Consider the following 20,268-nt stretch of genomic DNA (forward strand, 5'->3'; position numbering starts at 1 on the left):
GGCATTTCCTGGTTTGCGTCATTGCTCAGACCCAGAGGTTAAATCTACAACTAGCTTTTTGAGGGAAGCTTCCTAGAATTAACCAGAAAAGAGGACAAAACTCAGACAACTAAACCAAAACTTTCACTGAATAAAAATGGCTATGGAAATCAAGGAAGGTGCAACAAGCATTATTGAGCCACATAAATGAAACAGTCCTTCTTATAGAATGAACAACAGAATAAATCGGCACCAAAATTTAAGGAAACACACTCAATGTGCACTCAATGAATGTGTTTACTAATCTCTAAATGTGCATTAGATTTATATTTCTGTAAATTATTCTCAATGTATAACATAATTGGTATCAGAATTATGATCAGGATAATTGAAGTGTATCACTAGTACTCATACAGGTGAATGTATGAAGCGTGTCCATACTGTCTGACAGTGGCGGACTCAGACTGTTTGAAGGTCAGGGGCGGAAAAAATAAAAAGGGCACATTCTGCACAACATGGGGCCCCACCAGCACACAAGAAGTTATGATGAATCATGTATGATGAAATAGTCCTCATCCTTGATTACGATTAGCATTCAACAAGTTCAAATCCAGACCAATGTAATTAATGATATGGTACTGACAATTAAAACCATCGAACCAAACCATGTAGGGGGGTTCAGGGGCCCCCCCGGGATAAAATTTGTACATTTTTAAGTAAAATGCATCAATCTCGTGCACTTTGAGAGCTAAATGAGAGCAGTTATATCACTGCAGATCATTTTCTTCACTAGGATTCTTTTTCTCTCTATTGCAAGGGCATTTTATCGTGTTTTCTAACTTGGTATCTAATTGCGCTTTTCTACGACGGGGACAGGCAGACTATTTATCCGCTTTTTGCTTCATTATCCATTGTGGATTTTAGTAATAATTTTAGTCGAAGTAGCCGTCCGTCATAGCGACGCTACATGAAAGCAACACCTCTTTCGCTTTCCCCGATCGTCGGCTACCAAAGAGAGGCACCATGGCACTAGAAGGGCACTCATTAGGGCACATTATCAATTTTTTTTGCACTAGAGGGCACATCATCATAATTTATTGTATGAAGGGGCAGCCTAGAGGCCACCCGGTCATTTTTTGCAGCTGTAAAGGGCAACCAATAAGGCACTTCCTCTCCTCCCTTCTGAGTCTGCCACTGCTGTCTGACTTGTATTTTTAAATATTAGCGTCTGTTTAGGAGGTATTCAGTTTGTTTTGATAAATTAATGTGTCAAAGTGATTACAAGAGGAAAGTAGGGTTGCAAGTTAGGGGAAACAGGCCCCAGGTGTAAATGGGGGAGGGGAAAAATAAGAGAGAGGGGGGAAATAATGTCATTTAAATATAGTGATAATGGCACACCTTTTCAAACAGTCTCTCCTGGAAGGCATTCATAGTGTTGCTGCATGAAAAGGGACAGAAAGAGATCCAAAAAGAGAGCTGGAGAGAAACTCTGGCTCCTTTCTCATCTCTGCACAGCTGGATACCCTCAGTGTAAAGTGGGTGTGAAAGTTATAAAAAATTGTTTGATAGAGCCCGACCCTGATCCGAGGTGTTTCTGAACGTATCTCCACCTGGCTAACTCTTCTGATGATGCCTAATAGCATCTTAACTCCCCCAAATGCACAAGCTTTGACCTTAATCCCAAATAGCAAATAGTAGTTGTAGAGAGAGAGCCAGGAGTAGCAACTGGAGAGAACATTTTATGAAGCACATTTTAACTCTAACTCTCAGGAGTCATCATGGTATTTGCAATTCATTCAGTTTGTTTTACAGTCCCAGCTGAGGTTAGTTAGGGGGGCTCACAGAATTATAGAATCTGATTAAATGGTGGCTCTGTGAATGTTGGAACGATGCTGTGTGCATTTTATTGACATGCACACGATGAATATGAATGTGCAGATAGTGGAATTGTGTTCCCTTCTGTACTGTGGCCATCGCCTTTATGTGAACTCATCAATACAGAACAGCTGTTGAACTCCATGCATGACTTTAAGATGTCCTTTAAAAGTTGTTTGTTTTGATTAGTTTCCCACTTCCTACAGTAGTGGTGTGCATACTTGGCTGTGGATTTCAACATTTTTCCTTCAAATATTCATCTTCAAAGAGAGGAGGAACAGGATCTGTTGATAGCCCAATAATAGGGCTGTGACGAGATCTCGCAAGATTAAACTCGACAATATTTCTCGTTGTGTTGAAAATCAGTCTCGTGAGATTTGTGAGCTATCCAAACTTCTATTTGTGACCTGTGGGGGCAGTAAAAGGAAAAGAAGAAGAGGAGGAGAAGGAGGGGAAGCAGCAAGCAGCCAGAATGACGTCACAGGGGCCGGCAGCTTGTTAAGAAGAGTAAGAACGAATCAAAGAGGCACAGTCCTGCTAACAGGCTAACAGTTAGCTCTGTAGCAGTACAGTGTGTATGTGCTGCTGCTATAGGAGGTGTTCACTTTGCGATCTCTGTTTGTTTACAACATGGGTCTCAATCTTGCGGCCCACAGGCCAATTGAGGCCCTTGTGACGATATTTTGTGGCCCCCACCTTGATATGAAAGTTTAATGTGAGTTTTATATGAATGGCACTTTACCGTTTTGTGTGTGGAAGGTCTTTTTTTGGTAATTTTGTGAATTTTTTTAATAATTTTGTGTCCTTTTTTAGTAATTTTGTGTCCTTTTTTAGTAATTTTGTGTCTTTTTTTGGCCATTTTTGTGTCTTAAAAAAAAAATGCATTTTTTTTTAGTCATTTTATGTCTTTTTTTGTCATTTTGTGTCTTTTATCAGTAATTTAGTGTTTTTCAGTCATTTTGTGTCTTTTTTTCCGTAATTTTGTGTCTTTTTTTGGTCATTTTGATACTGCCTCCAGCGGCCCCCAGGTAATTTGAGTTTGAGACACCTGGTTTACAACAAGCACCAGACACTCTGTGGACAGTTAGTGATGCCGGTTAACTCAAGATCTCTGTTTATGAGAATTAGCCATGCCGCTTTGTTTTGATCAGCTGCTGATGTTGTGCAGTTAGCGACGGTGGCCACAGTGGCGTCTCCAACCTGGTCTCACAGGAATTCGTGAAATAGCCACAGATTTGCTTCACTCAAAATCTGTGGAATAGCCACGGACTCACTCAAATTTCCGTGAAACTGACACGGATTTCGCTACAATGCAAGTTAATGACATACAAAGTGATTATGTACATTCACTGAGTGAATATTTAGAAAATAAAACATATATTTCTCGCTAGAAATGTGATCCAAAATCCATTTTTATGCAGAAACGAAGTCAAAATATAGATTTTTTTCAGTAAAATGAGAGAACCATGTTTTTTGTTCTGACCGCTGGGACCTTAAAAGTCACGTGACTTGGAAGAAATCAATAGGAAAAAATATCCATGGAATAGCCACGGGATATGACTGTCATTAACTTGCATTGTAGCGAAATCCGTGTCAGTTTCACGGATTTTGAGTTAAGAGAATCCATGGCTATTTCACAGATTCCGGTGAGACCAGGTTCTGCGTCTCCCGTGTTTTATCCCTCTTGTATGTGATCACGGATCACGGTCGAAACTGTTGCTAAGTGATTAAGCGACGATAGAAAACCAAACTTCACTTCCGGTTGCGACATGTAGAGAGAGGACGCGCGTGCGAAGGCTCCCGGTTTGCTTTTGGTTATTTTCCTTTTTAAAGAGTCTTTCTGTGAGCATATCGATATAACGAACAATGTTTGACATAGTTTAGTCAACTCCATATAAGATGAGCAAACCTAAAAACACTAAATCAGCCAACAACGTGGAAACTTCGGCCACACATGCTACTACTTGTGCTGCGGGCAAGCTAGCATCCTTTGCAGCTAACAACTCTAGGTACCACTATAAGAGCTTATCAAGATGTCAGCACAGCACTCGCTAAAAAGAGAGCTGCGTTTAACAGCGTTAAACAAGCTCTGTACCGGAGGAACGTCAGATTCCACCTGCTGTACCCGGCCCGGCTGCGTGTGTTGTGCGAGGAAGATATGTTTACCTTCGACTCACCTGATGAAGCTCAGAAGTTTTTCAATCAGAAGTTCGGTAAGGAGTGAGACTATATATGTCGCGGTTTGCTCTATGCAGCCTGGAAATTGTTAATTACCTGACTTTGAAAACGTAAGATCACCTCTTCACCTCAGTTCTTCCTCTTCCGGACGCAATTTCGTCCCGCTACTATATGGCGTCATATTTGTGTCAAAAGTCGCGCAAGCGAAAACACATCTGCACGCGCATTATTTCGTGTCACGCGCGCAGATTTCAACTGCGCGCGCACTTTTTTGATCTTCACACACATATTCAGCAACCGCGTGAAGCAGATTCTCCCCCGTGCTTGCTTGCAGAGGAGCTCTCCTCGCGCGGATCGAGGAGTTTTGACACATTGGGTCGCTCACGGTGGAGCTCTGCTCGCGCGGAGCGAGGAGTTTTGACACATCGGGTCGCTCGTGGTGGAGCTCTGCTTGCGTGGAGCGAGGACTTTTGACACATTGGGGGCGGGGCCAAGGCTGACCCCGGGCCTCTTATGATTGGTCATTTTCCAGCCCTCCACGTGGGTGCCTTTTCAGTTTACTCATTGATGACTGGCGACAAATCCAGCGACTCAGTCTTAACGAGCGCTAACGAGGTCCGACCCCGTTCGCGGCAGTTAGCTACAGTTAGCTCTATTGCAGTACAGTGTGTATGTGCTGCTGCTGCAGGAGGTGTTCACTTAGCGATCTCTGTTTGTTTCATAGACTGTATATAAATAAACTTCAGGTCTGTCCCTGCCCATCATGACGTCTTCAAGTTGTGAAATACGTTAACCTGAGGTACTTTATTTTGTGTTTGTGCACGACTTCCTGTCCCGAACGATCATCTCTGTGCTGAAAAGGCACCCACGTGGAGGGCTGGAAAATGACCAATCATAAGAGGCCCGGGGTCAGCCTTGGCCCCGCCCCCAATGTGTCAAAAGTCCTCGCTCCGCGCGAGCAGAGCTCCACCGCGAGCGACCCGATGTGTCAAAACTCCTCGCTCCGCGCGAGCAGAGCTTCACCGCGAGCGACCCAATATGTCAAAAGTCCTCGCTCCGCGCGAGCAGAGCTCCACTGCGAGCGAGCACGGGGGAGAATCTGCTTCACGCGGTTGCTGAATATGTGCGCGAAGATCAAAAAAGTGCGCGTGCAGTTGAAATCTGCACGCGTGACACGAAATAATGCGCGTGCAGATGTGTTTTCGCTTGTGCAACTTTTTACACAAATATGACGCCATACTACTAGTCCTACAACTTGAAGAGTTGCAGGACAAATTATATATCAAAACGTGCGGTTTGATCGGGATTGGTGTGCTATTACTTTTCTCTACAGAATACGAATACTGCCCAAAATTTTGCATTGAAATGAATGGGACGGCCGACAAAAAATGAGCGAAAAAGAACAATAATTGGAGATTTTTAAACGTCTACTTCTCCGGCATAATTTCACCTAGAGACTCCATTTAAACTTTAAACAGTAAACACAAGTCTTGTGTACTGGTGTATTAATCCACATTTCGATAGGTCATATAGTTTTTTATCAATCCCTGTTCAATGACCATGATCATTTTTGGAGAAATTCTGAGATTATAATGGGTGTGTATTGCACGGAATGTTCGTGTCACAGTGTGTGACATCATCGCCAGAGTGTAGAGGGAGAGAAAAAAATGTCAAAAAATAAATTTGAAAACTGTGCTCCAGGCCTTAAATTCCACTCTACAGAAATAATTTATACATAGAAATGTAGGAAAAATTGTCTTCTCACTCACAATCGTCTGGTAAAGCTGTCAGAGTTATAGTTTGGGCGTACGACGCACAGATGTGCCACCAACACCACCAACAGCCTCATTGGGTCCCATATTAAAAACGCAGGGAGATTTCTAAAAGAAGGGAGATGTAACAGTTTTTTTTAGATCGCTCTAACAAAGCTATTTTATTTTATTTTATTTCTTCATTTTTCTTAAAAAAACCATATGTAGACGTTCAGGAAGAACTCGGGACGCTCAAGGTGAAGTCGGATCAATGATAGGTATTATGGTTTTGCCAAAAATGCTTTCTGTTCAAGGCCAGAAATTCCAGTCCACCTCTGGCTGCTGTCACTCTTTCATTAACAGGTGGCGTCAGTTAATTCTGTTGATTGCTTTGATCTTTGATGTGATTACAGTTACAGATACACACACACAGAATTTCCCCAGAGGAAATTTTCTAGTTTTATTCTAACATCTCATAATCACTGGGAGCCTTCCTGGGCAGAAATGTCAAGAGAATGTATCACCAGAAGTTTTTGGAAATAGTGTTTAGCCTGCAGCTTGCCTCAGGGAGAAGGACAAGTATAGGCTTAGTTCTAGTTCTGTTTTTGTTCTGGGCATGGGGTAGGGTTAGGGGAAAGGACACCACTACATTTTTGCAACAAATGCTGACCTTCGTTCACTTAATAAATGAACATAACTGTGTACTTTATCACAATCATTGCTTTTACTTATCTTTACTTACTACTCTTTTCATTTTTATTTTTTATAGTTGAACATGAGAAATGGTATTGATGCAAAGAGGGCTGCTATACGATTCATTAGCTGGAATGTAAAAGGTTTAAATGGGCCTGTTAAAAGAGCCAGAATATTTAATCATCTAAAATACTTAAAATGTGATGTTGCATTCCTGCAGGAAACCCACCTACTGGTTAAGGATCAAGTCAGACTAAAAAAAGGATGGGTGGGGAATGTGTTCCATTCCAATCTTAATTCTAAAACAGAACAGCCATATTGATTCATGAAAGAATCCAGTTTAGTGCGTCAACTGTCACCTCGGATCCACAAAGACGATTTGTAATGGTTTCTGGGCTTCTCTACCATAAGCCTGTGATTTTGGTTAATATCTACGCCCCAAATTGGGATGATGATAAATTTATGGGGAAAATTATTTCATTAATTCCAGATTCGAACTCACAACAATTGATATTTGGTGGTGATTTAAACTGTGTAATAAATCCAGTACTAGACCGTTAGATCTAAAAAGGCAAAGTTGTTATCAACCTTTATGGACCAGATTGGAGGTGTTGACCCCTGGCGTTCTTTATTTCCACAAAGCAAGTCCTTTTCTTTTTTTTCCTCTGTACATCACTCATATAGTAGGATAGACTATTTTTTTAATGACCAGACTCTTCTCCCCTTTGTCACAAACGCTGCATACTCAACTATAGCTAAATAAGATCATGCCCCTGTAATATTAGACCTTGCATTTCCTTCTTAAAAATTAGAACGCCCCTCTTGGAAATGAGATAAAAATCTTCTGGCTGATGAGACTTTCTGTGAAATGATCTCCCAAAAAAATAGATGACTTTATAGATTTTAACAAACAAGATGACATTTCCCCTTCTCTTTTATGGGAGACATTAAAAGTGGTAATCAGGGGTGAGATAATATCGTATTCTGCTAGAACAAATAAGATGAAAAGAATAAAACAAGATGAGCTCATTAAAGCATTAGCTATGGTAAATGCTGAGTACTCTACCTCTCCCTCACCTGAATTATATAAAAAGAAGCTGGACCTCCAAACACAATATAATTTGGCATCAACTGAAAAGACAGAACGTCTCCTATTAAAATCACGGGGTTATGTCTATGAACATGGCGACAAAGCTGGACGGCTATTAGCACACCAACTTAAACATCGTTCTGTGTCTCAACAGACTCCACAAATACGTAAAGGTGATGGTGAACTAACTATTGACCCAGATTAAATTAACGAAACATTCACCTCATTTATATTCAAATTTGTATATGACAGAGACAACAAATGACGGTTCTGACATGGAACTTTTTTTCAACAATACCCAAGCCCCTTTTATAAATACAAGACATAGGGTACGGTCGAATAGTCAAAAAAATCAGCACCTAAGTCCTTTCCTAACCACTTTTCCTTAACCTCAATGGAAAACGTCACAAGGTCAAGGAAAGATGAGAAGGAGAATTCATGAGGAGTTAGGAGAAGACGATCGCGGTGTTTAGAGAATCCGACTGCACTTACACTTAGTCTACGTCATCACGCGACGGCGAATGTTGATGACGTCGAATGCCGGTCGGCCTTATATGCTGCTACCGCAAGGAATTGTGGGATGGCATTACCTCCTTTCCTTTCGTAAAGGATGGTCCGGTGTATCCTATGCTAAAGGAGATACTAAAGGAAGCATTGAAGCTCCTTTCCTTAACAATTAGAGAATTCGAACAGCTCTTATCATGGCGGCTACGATAATACTTCCGGGTCATTTCACTCAGTTAGGAAGGTTCCTAAGCAAATTTGACTATTCGACCGCAGCCATAGAACTGAGACTGAGCTCCCATTGAAATCTATAGAAATTAATAATGCAATTAAGGCAATGCAGAATGGCAAGACGCCTGGCCCTGATGGGTACCCCATAGAGTTCTATAAAACGTTTTCTAGTAAATTATCTACAATTTTACTTGATATGTTTAATGACTCTCTGTCCCATGGATCCCTTCCACAGACACTGACTGAAATATCAATTACCCTTTTGCTTAAGCCAGGCAAAGACAACACAGCACACGACCCATCTCCCTCCTAAACTGTGATGTGAAGATCTTGGCCAAAGCTCTTGCCTTACGATTGGAAACCACAGTGCATGACGTGATTTCTGTTGACCAGACTGGTTTTATTCTGGGGCGTCATTCATTTACAAATATTCGTCGGTTATTAAACATTATTTACTCTCCTGCGTCCAGTGTGGTCCCCGAGGTGGTTATCTCGCTTGATGCAGAGAAAGCCTTTGATAGGGTAGAATGGGGTTATTTATTTACATGTTTGAAAAATTTGGTTATGGTCCTAATTTCATCTCATGGATTAAACTCTTATATACCTCACCCAAAGCCTCAGTAATTACGAATGGTAAGCGCTCGCAGTATTTTCAGCTGTCAAGAGGCACCCGTCAGGGCTGCCCTATCACCCAATTGCTATTTGCCCTGGCCATAGAGCCCTTATCCATTACACTCAAATCATTACCCTCATTAAGTGGAATCAAAAAGGGGGGTGAAGAGCATAGAGTATCTCTGTACGCAGATGATTTATTAATGTATGTATCGGACCCTGTTTCAAGCGCCCCCCATGTAATCCATGCGTTGAGGAGATTTGGTGCTTTGGTGCTACAAACTGAGTTTTAGCAAAAGTGAATGTTATCCTGTTAATGACCTGGCTCTTCAAATACAAGACAATGTTCTACCGTTCCAAATGTCTAGGAATGGCTTTAAATATTTGGGCATTCATGTTACAAGGGACATGCAGAAACTTTACCAGGAAAATTTCTGTCTGCTATTTGAGAAAGTCAAATTAGACCTGAGTGGAAGACACTTCACCTATCCTTAGCAGGAAAAGTGAATTGTATAAAAATGAATGTGCTTCCCAAGTTTCTTTATTTGTTTCAGTGTATTCCACTTTATCTCCCTAAATCTTTCCTCAAATCTATTGATCAGGTCTTTATTTCATTTATATGGGACTGGAAGAAACCTAGAATACGGTTAGAAATGTTACAGAGGCCTAAAATGCAGGGTGGCCTAGCTCTTCCAAATCTTTGTTATTATTATTGGGCCTCAAATGTTCAAAAAATCATGTATTGGCTCCACACTCCTGATACAGACTGGTGCCATTTTGAAGCTGCTTCTTGCATTTCAACGTCTCTTAGAGCCCTGGTCACCTCCAGCCTTCCCATCTCTATTTCTCACCAGTGGTCATAAATACCCTCAAAATATGGTTTCAACTTAGACATAACTTTGGGTTTAATAATCTTCTCCATCTAAGTCCCATACACAATAACCACCTTTTCCTCCCAGCTAGATCAGACTCCGAATTTACTCTCTGGCAAAGACAAGGCATTTATAAATTTAAAGATATGTATATAAACAATATTTTTGCTAGCTTTGATAACTTATCACATACATTTGGCCTTCCTCGGTCGAGCCTGTTTAGATATTTCCAAGTTCACCACTTTCTTCAGCATCATGACCCCAACTTTCCATACATATCATCATCTTCTGGTTTAGATGCTTTGTGAGAAATTACTTTCAGCTTTAAAGGACTTATTTCAAGAATCAATAACTGTATATCTTCTTTTAAAAAAACAACTCTTGTAAAGATCAAGGCAGACTGGGTGGATGAGCTGGGAGAAGACTTGGAAGAAGACATTTGGGAAGGCGCTCTACTGAGAGTGAATGACAGCACCTCATGTGCCAAATTAAGCATAATACAGTTTAAGGTCTTACATCGCATTCACTACTCCAAAGCCAGACTTGCTAAAATATTCCCTAACACAGATGCAAACTGCGACAGATGTCTAAACACTCCTGCTGATCTAACCTGTATGTTTTGGTCTTGCTCAGCCTTAGCATCCTATTGGTCTGTAATCTTTAAAACGCTATAAAACGCTAATTCATACGAAAAACAAAAAATGATGTGAGCATTGGTCCAAAGTTTTCTTTTGTGAATGTTGTATTTTTGTACATGTCCTGTGCTATCAGCGCTCAATAAAAAAAAAGAAAACCAAACGTCACCTCCGGAATCTCATTAATCCCTCTGGGGGATTTTATTTTTTTATTTACCTTTTTTTTACTTTTATAAATTTTAGTTTTAGTTTCAATTTGTGGAAGAATAAGTAACAACAGTAAAAGCTCATGCTTACATCATGCATGTAAAGAGTTATAATACAACATTTCAAAATCCATGTGCAACTCGGTTAAATAAAAGTCTGTTGGTCCAGTCATATATTTTGTCATTGTAGTTTTCTTAAAATCTCGTCTCGTCTCGTTTCGTTCTCGTGAACCCAATATCGTGTCTCGTCTCGTCTCGTCTCGTGAGCTGAGAGTATCGTCACACCCGTAATAAATATAGAACTACATTCTGTCAGGGCCCTGCGCTGACAAGACATACAACCACCTGTAATGGTACAAGTTGCCAAACTAGATTGTCATCCAGTTTCACTCTTCACAGAAGAAGCTTCAGTGATAAATTCACAGAGGGTTTCAGTCCCTAAATTCATCCAAGCATATAGCAGATCTAAAGTATCCCACTGCAGTAGACATACACTGATATTTGCTGAAATAAACCAATAGTTTGCACACTGCAGGGCTCCAATGTCCACATATTTTTTGCAGTTAAAGTAAAGTGCTTGAAACGCCACCTATTGTAGATGTTAAAATAAGTGGATATTGAAGCCCTAAGGATGCAAACTATTTATCACCTGCTCACTTTCCACTCAGCACCTCCTTCCTTCTTTGTTTTAGATATGTGTGCATACCAGTATACAGTACACACAGGTGTACACACGTCACCCTTAAAACACAAAATGATTTAATTGCCTTTTTCTACTATACTTTACGTGATGTGTTTGCTGACTGCAGTGTTATCCTGTCACAGCATGCACTCACTCATTCAGCCAGTTTCTAGTGAGCCTGAAAGCTTAGCAATGCAAAAGAGCTCCCAGTCACTCATTAAACAGAAAGTCATGGGCACACCTGTTTCTGCTTGTTGTTAGAGCAGTTAGGAACAGTGCAGTGACATTTACAGCTCTATCGCACTTCGTTGTTTTGGTTGCTCCCCTGTGGCTGTGTAAGTTCTTTAGTGGGAAGAGTGAGCTCAGCAGTGTGAGCTTGTGATCCTCTGCGCAGGGAAAAGGAAACCTGTCATAACAGATAGATCTCCCATTCACACATTTATAAATCTCAGGCATAGCAGGAGGGTTGCAAAAGTCACCAGGACAAAGATAATGGAGACAACTGAGGTGGAACTGAAGGATTGTTTTTCTCGCTGTTGAAGCTAAATACTTACATTCCTAAAAAAAAGGCATTTTGCATTGTTTAGTGTGTATATTGAGAATAATTTACAGAAATATAAATCTAATGCACATTTGGAGATTAGTATACACATTCATTGAGTGCACATTGGCCCTCATTTATCAAACAAGCGTAGAAACCAGCGCAGATCTGAGTGTATATTTTGTCTTACGACAGGGTTCACGTGGGATTTATCAGACGATCGTATCTCACCAGCCACAGCGTAAGAATGGTCGGCTGTTGATAAATGTGGCAGCTCGAAACATGCGTAATTTAAATACCACGCCATAATATATATAATATATATATAATATATACCTGATTCAGATGACTCGCCTGCAGAGTTTACGACACCGAAGGGCGCAATGCGGCCAAAAAGAGGATTTTTTCACCCTCTAAAGTCAACTTTATTAGCAAAGTGCACCGTTACAATTAACAATAGGGGCAATATAGACATATTAAAGAAATACGCAGCGATGGAGGTTTATGAAATAAAAGTACTTATAGTTATAAACTCAAACAAGTTCACTGAATATTTTACATTTGGAGCACAAACTTAGAAGTTTTCAGCTTTTTGGTTGAAGGAGGTAAACAATGTTTTCAAGTAAGTTTTAATTCAAAAAGAAGAGGAATTTCTCAGTCAGAAAGTGAAACGCTGACGTCCAACAGCTGCAACACAACAAACTAGTTTTGTTTGGCAGCATAAAAAGTGAAAAAGAAGGAAATCAGTGGTGCTGTCAGCAGAGTAGCGGACTATTAAACTCCCAGCGAGGTTTGAGTAATTACATCGTGATATATTAAGCCTAATAATCTATATAATATCTGAATATTGCTATTATTATGATGGAGATATATTATTCACCTCTTTACATTGACTAATAATGATGTCCCAGTCAGAGGAGCGTGTGACAGCGCTGATTGGAAATGTTTCTATTTGGGCAGCACCGCTGGAGAAGGAGATGCTGACGCTCCGGTGTCGGAGCTGGATAACAGTAAACAGCAGAAGACAGCATTTAATATCCTCGGCTGGTATTCTGTTTAAAGAATTTCACGGTCGCAGGATGTATTTATTTTTGGATTAGCCTATGTTTTAATGATAAATGATGTAGTCTAAACATGTTTTGCTTTGTCACCATTAAAAATCAAAACACCACAGAGTTTTATCAGCTCCAGGCATCGATACTATAGTCTAATATCAATTCACTTTCATATAAAACTCACATTAAACTTTCATATCAAGGTGGGGGCTACAAAATATCGTCACGAGGGCCGCAATTGGCCTGTGGGCCACAAGATTGAGACCCATGTTGTAAACAAACAGAGATCGCTAAGTGAACACCTCCTGTAGCAGCAGCACATACACACTGTACCGCTACAGAGCTAACTGTTAGCCTGTTAGCAGGACTGTGCCTCTTCTACTCGTTCTTACTCTTCTTAACAAGCTGCCGGCCCCTGTGACGTCATTCTGGCTGCTTGCTGCTTCCCCTCCTTCTCCTCCTCTTCTTCTTTTCGTTTCACTGCCCCCACAGGTCACAAATAGAAGTTTGGATAGCTCACAAATCTCACGAGACAGATTTTTAACGCGACGAGAAATGAAATGAGAAATATCGTTGATTTTAATCTCGTGAGATCTCGTGGCACAAGATCTCGTCACACCCCTAATATTTATGTTCTATTCTTTTAAACGTGAAAGTATAGTATGTAAAGGGTTTATAATGCATGTGTGAGTGGTTGTTTGTGTTCTTACTTGGACAGGCCATCATGCGGCAGGTTCGTACAAGTGGTGGGGAAGGTAACCCTGAGCACTGCTCCCTGGCCAGGGTCACCTGGTGGCCCATGGCTGTCAACTGACGACACAATGGCTCCCTACGCTGGATCCCCAAACCACAGGACACCGAGCACTACAGAGTCAAGCAGAATGGAAATGTTTATGACACGTCCCTGTCATCAGACAGACCATTAATGCTATATGATTCTGCAAAAACTCAGATTGATCATTGCAACAATGGATTTACATTCAATAACCAAAAGTTTATTAAGTTTATTTTCCCCAACTTATGCTTTCTGCCTCTGATCCTGAGCCTGTCATCATCCTCTTTGCTCTTAAAAGTGGAAGCTTGTGCATAACTTTGTTGCATTATATTGAAACTGTGTTTCAGATGAATTCAAATGCGAGAGCTCATTGTTGTGATTGTGACTGTTATATTATATGTGTGTTCTGGTAATTTGAGCATGATTAAACATGCAATCTACACCATTTGTCTGCCAGGGACAAAGTCTTTCAAAGTATCTTCCATAACTCAATGCTCAGGTCTTTCATTGAGGCTCACTGATCCCCCTGTGCTTTATGTATCTATAGAACACTAATAAACACAACTAAATTATTCTCTGAGATATGTGACTAATTCATCAGAATGGACAGCCTTTTTGTTGTGTGTAGGGGTGCATGTGTAGGTGTGGTGCTGTCTGTAGTACTGGCCGAAGGAATACAGACAGAAAATGTCACTGAGTTTAATACTTTTCATGGTTGTAAATCGAACCTTCAGGGCTTATTTAATTCCCACTATGTAGCAATTCACAGACAGAAGGAAATAATGTGAAGGGAGATTCAAAGAGAGAGCTAGTACTTGCTATGTTTTTATGAGTGCTCTGATTAATACTTGTAATTTCTGATATTCTCTGACATAACAGTATAGCCTTATGCTTTTGTTATTTTTTTGTTATTTTTGTCTGACATGGTGAGTTATTCATGTACACTTATGAGATGGATTGCAAGCATTTTCACATAATTATTAATAGGCTGACATTTATACAAAATAACCTATCTTATGATTAATTGGCAGAAACCAAGCAATTCTTTGTAAAGAATTAGCACCCCCATGATCCTTTGTTTCATAACCACTTACACTCATCGTCCACTTTATTAGCTAGCAAGGTGTACCTAATAAAGTGGCAGTGCGGTCTTCTGTTGCTGTAGACCAGGGGTCTCAAACTCAAATTACCTGGGGGACACTGGAGGCAGTATCAAAATGACCAAAAGAAGACACAAAATTACTAAAAAAGACACAAAATGACTGAAAAAACAGTAAATTACTTTAAAAAGACACACAATTATTTAAAAAAAGACACAAAATATTTTTTTTTAAAAGACACAAAATTACCCAAAAAATGACCAAAAAAGACACAAAATTATTTTTAAAAAGACACAATTATATAAAAAAGACAAAAAATTACCAAAAAAGACACAAAATTACCCCAAAAAGTAATTAAAGGGACCTTCCACACACAACATGGTAAAGTGCTATTCATATAAAACTCACATTAAACTTTCATATCAAGGTGGGGTCCACAAAATATCAACACGAGGGCCGCAATTGGCCCGCGGGCTGCGAGTTTGAGACCCATGCTGTCGACCATCTGCTTCAAGGTTGGTAATGGTCTTCTGCACCTTGGTTGTAGCGAGTGGTTATTGGAGTTACTGTTGCCTTTCTATGATCTCCAACCAGTCTGGCCATTCATTAGATATTTGTGATCTAGAGCAGTTAAATACGTGTACCTAACAAAGTGGCTGGTGAGTGTAACCTGCCACTGCGATGATTTGACTGTTATATTGGAAGTTGAATAAGGCTCCTAAAATCAAATCATTGAATAGCTGACTATTCGGATTACTCCTAAAAAATACAAAAATCCCATGAAAATGTCATGTGGAAACATGTATTTATTCTTTTAAATGTAGTTTCTTCCACATCTGTGTGGAAATATTGTAGCATTATAAACAGCAGCTTTGCAGCCCCCAGCTCCACTCCATCACTTCTTATATTCCTGCATTGCTTGGACCAAGCTTATTAAAGTTAACGAAAACTAACAAAATAACGAAAACTAGAATTGAAAAAACATTTTCATTAACTGAAATAAAAATAAAAACAAGAGTTTTTTTTAAAAACCCGATAACGATAGCTGAAACTGTGTTATGTGGTTACAAAACTTTGTCTTTTTTCATACGTAAAGCTTTTTAAAAGCTTTTTTCGTAAAGCAAAACTAACTAAAATTATAGTGAAAATGTCCATCGTTTTCGTCTTTGTCAACTTTTTCATACGTAAACCTTTTTGGTTGATGTGAAATCTATTTCATCTATCTGGTTTTATGACTTAATAAACTTATTGGGGCTGAGATGGATCAGACAAAGGAAATAAAGTAACATTTATTGTGACTTTTTTTAATCTCGCACCCAACAAATACCCCATTTCAACAAAACTAAAACCAATAAAAACTAAGCTAAAACAAAGCATTTTCCAAAAAATAAAAACGAATTAAAACTAGCAAACTCACTCTAAAAACTAATTAAAACTAACTGAATTTGAAAACAAAAATTCACAGCGAAATTAAAACTAAAACTAATGAAAAATCCAATCCAAAAACTATTATAACCTTGGCTTGGACTCACCTTTCCCCATTCCACTCCTGCCAAGTAGGGCAGGCAGTCAGTGGTGCCGCAACCTCTGTTAGTGGCAGGTTTGGCCCCCCAGCAGGACCGGTCCCCCAGTCTCCTGTAGGCTCCTGTGGACAGGAGCTGCTTACAGTAGACCTTCCGCACCTGGACACCCCCACCACAGGACTGGGAGCACTGGGAAGAGGAAGCAGGAGGAGGAGATCGAGGTAGAAATTGAGGACATTAATCAGATTGTATTACACACACAATCACAAGCCTAGTTACAGACACAGAAACAAAGAGGATACCTGCTGCCAAGGTTCGGTCTCCCAGGCTGGAGGACAGTCCACCTGGTTACAGGGCTGCAGGATGGCAGGTTTGAATTCTCTGCATTCATCCTCTGAAACAGTCAGAATATCCTGCTGGTCAACAGACAACAGACGCATACAAAACACACTCCGGGTCTGTATGCCGACACCGCAGGACGCAGAGCAGCCGGTCCATGCTGTCACCTCCCATCTGCAGAAAGAGATAATGGAGCAGGTCAGGCACACAATATTGCTGAATAGTAGGATGCAAGCTCTTTCTAGGAGATGGATTGCAGAAATGGTGATACTTTTCCCATTTTCTCATGCAAATAAAACGACCCCTCGTGGCACATTTGTGGCCCTGTTACATCTCTTCCTTCTAGCTTTTTCTTCCCACTCACACTGTGTGGGAGAGTGAAAAGGAATAGAACTGAGGATGGATGAATCAGAGCAACAAGAATCTAAAAATGCAGCATTGTAGCTCAGTTCAACATGGTCTCACAGGAATCCGTGAAATAGCCACGGATTGGCTTAACTCAAAATGCGTGGAATAGCAACGGAATCACTCAAATTTCCGTGAAACTGACACGGATTTCGCTACAATGGAAGTTAATGACAGTCATATCCTGACAAGCGTAGATCGTAACTCGTCACTCTGTCAACATTAGTGTCTCCCGCTGCAACAGAATAATATGTTGATCAGCAAATCAACCTCAGACACAAGGCATGTAATGGGCGAAGGTTTGATCCGTTAAATACACAAAGGATCAGGGAGATTTCAAAATAAAACACAGCGGATCGTGTTTTTCTGGCAAGATCTTCGCGACAAAGTGATTATGTACATTCACTGAGTGAATATTTAGAAAATAAATAGTCAGTCCAGCATCGTTTTGAAGTGGCATGAATCACTCATGATGTCCTGCTGTCAATGGATATTTATGTGTCAATAATTTGTTTTTCATAAATAATGCATGGTGTGGTACTAAATGTGTTTCTATGTGAGATTTTTGCTTTTTAGTAATTTCTTCTAATAAAACACATGTGAAAGGCTAAATCAGAAGGTAAAGATTATTTTAAAAAAAAGAAATTGAGAGCCATGATGCTCCTAGACAAATAAAATACACATGCTACTAATATGTCATGTTTTTATTACTTAATAAAACTTTCAATTCATCAGTTGGATCCAGTGGACAGACATGCTGTTAAAATGAATCACTCATTAGCCACTTTATTAGCTAGCAAGGTGTACCTAATAAAGTGGTGGTGTGGTCTTCTGCTGCTGTAGCCCATCTGCTTCAAGGAAGAACCAAGGTAATAATAGTTTTGGATTTTTCATTGGTTTTAGTTTTAATTTCATTGTGATTTTTTGTTTTCAAATTCAGTTAGTTTTAATTTGTTTTTAGAGTGAGTTTGCTAGTTTTAATTAGTTTTTATTTTTTGGAAAATGCCTAGTTTTACTTTAGTTTTTAGTGTTAGTTTTAGTTTTTTTGTAATGGGCTATTTGTTGGGTGCGAGATTCAAAAAAGTCACAATAAATGTTTCCTTTATTTCCTTTGTCTGATCCATCTCAGCCCCAATAAGTTTATTGAGTCATAAAACCAGATAGATGAAATAGATTTCACATAAACCAAAAAAGTTTACGTATGAAAAAGTTGACAAAAACGAAAACGAAAGACATTTTCAGTTCACGAAAATGTTTTTTCAATTCTAGTTTTCGTCATTTCGTTAGTTTTCGTTAACTATAATAACCTTGGGTTGGAAGTGTTGTGCGTTCAGAGATATGGGTGGTTATTTGAGTTACTATTGAACCAGTCTGGCAACTAGTCTTCTCCTCTGACCTCTGGCATCAAGAATACACTTTGGCTCACTGGATATTTTCTCTTTTATTGGACCCTTCTCTGTAAACTCTAGAGATGGTTGTGAAAATCCCAGTAGATCAGCAGCTTCTGAAATACTCACACCATCAACCATGCCAGGTTTAAAGTCACTTAAATCACCTTTATTCCCCATTTGATGCTAGCCTTGAACCCAAGCAGCTCATCTTCACCATCTGTATAAATACTTAGGAGTCTTAATTGATGACTCACTCACCTTCAAGCCACATATAGAAAATCTTGTGAAGAAGCTGAGGCTAAAATTGGGTTTTTATTTTCAAAATACGTTGTGTTTTCCTTTTAATGCAAAAAAAGAGCGTCTTTTCATTTGTATCTGTGTTGGATTACGAAGATCTTTCGTACATGAATGCTGCTGCTCCATGTCTTAGAATGATTGATACTTTATGTTTATCATGCTTCTCTGAGGTTCATTACTAACTGTAAGATGTCCACTCATCATTGTGAATTATCCTCTGGGGTAGGATGGCCTGCTCTGGCTGATTCTCTTCCTTCACAAGATCAATTGTTGCTTTCTGTCCCTTCTGCTCGTACAGAGTTGGGTAAAAGGGCATTTGTTTACTCTGCACCTTATGCTGGAATATGCTACAGAAAGACTGGAAACTAACTGAGTTCATTTCTTTGAGCACTTTTAAATCCAAACTGAGAGTTATTGAGACCAATTCCACAACATGCACTTGTTTCTCATAACGCGTTTAAGGTCTGTGTCTTATGTAAATATGTAACTGTATTTTGTGTTGCCTCTTGGCCAGGGCTCCCTTTAAAGAGAGGTTCTTAACCCTCTAGAGTCCATGAAAGCTCTGGAGCACGACTTTTTCACGACATAAAAACGAATCAGCATGGAGCCCTGCTTTCAGCTTCTCTCTAAAATTTTGGCTTTTCCAGAAGTTTCCATGTCCAATTTAGTGTGTCAGCAAAAGTTAAAATCACCACAACCAAGTGTAACATGATATTACTTTTTTTGCAGAGATTTTTCAGATGTTGCTGTGTGTGTTTCAACATTTTTAATGCAATCTTTTTTTTTGTTTACTGTTTTTTTTGGGGGCTATTTTTTGTGTGTTTTTTTGTGTGTGTGTTCTGTTTTTTTTAACCTGGTCTCACAGGAATCCGTGAAATAGCCACGGATTCGATTAAATCAAAATCTGTGGAATAGCCACGGAATAACTCAAATTTCCGTGAAACTGACACGGATTTCGCTACAATGCAAGTTAATGACAGTCATATCCCGTGGCTATTCGTGTTCCAAGTCACGTGACTTTCAAGGTCCCGGCGGTCGGAACAAAAAACATGGCGGACAGTTCTCTAATTTTTTGTGAAAAAAATCAATATTTTCACTTAGTTTCTGCATAAAAATGGATTTTGATCACATTTCTAGCGAGAAATATATGTTTTATTTTCTAAATATTCACTCAGTGAATGTACATAATCACTTTGTATGTTGGAATAGCCACGGTCATTAACTTGCATTGTAGCGAAATCCGTGTCAGTTTCACAGAAATTTGAGTGATTCCGTGGCTATTCCACGGATTTTGTGTTAAGCAAATCTGTGGCTATTTCACGGATTCCTGTGAGACCATGTTGGGTTTTTTTGTAATTTTTTTGTGTGTTTTTGTGTGTTTCTTGTGTGTCTTCTGTAAAAAAAAAATGTTTTTTGTAATTTTGTGTGCTTTTTTGTTTTGTGTGTGCTTTTTGTATTTTGTGTGTGTGTGTGTTTCAAAATTTTGATCCAGTAAGTCCAAATGACAAAATAATAATGAGGTGAGGTTGTGCTG

General features: G+C 39.6%; 1 protein-coding gene across 1 annotated transcript in view; it reads right to left on the reverse strand.

The window, feature by feature from the left end:
• LOC131992999 (ADAMTS-like protein 1) overlaps positions 1 to 20,268 on the reverse strand; it is an 83,642-nt gene that overhangs the window by 49,800 nt on the left and 13,574 nt on the right. The window contains exons 2-4 of the mRNA XM_059358728.1: positions 16,605 to 16,815; positions 16,312 to 16,491; positions 13,615 to 13,768 (exon numbers count right to left, since the gene is read on the reverse strand). Of these exons, the coding sequence (XP_059214711.1) occupies positions 13,615 to 13,768; positions 16,312 to 16,491; positions 16,605 to 16,815 (545 nt within the window). The remainder of the gene's footprint in view (positions 1 to 13,614; positions 13,769 to 16,311; positions 16,492 to 16,604; positions 16,816 to 20,268) is intronic.

Source organism: Centropristis striata, chromosome 2, assembly GCF_030273125.1.
Source record: "Centropristis striata isolate RG_2023a ecotype Rhode Island chromosome 2, C.striata_1.0, whole genome shotgun sequence".
In the NCBI taxonomy this organism is placed as follows: domain Eukaryota; kingdom Metazoa; phylum Chordata; class Actinopteri; order Perciformes; family Serranidae; genus Centropristis; species Centropristis striata.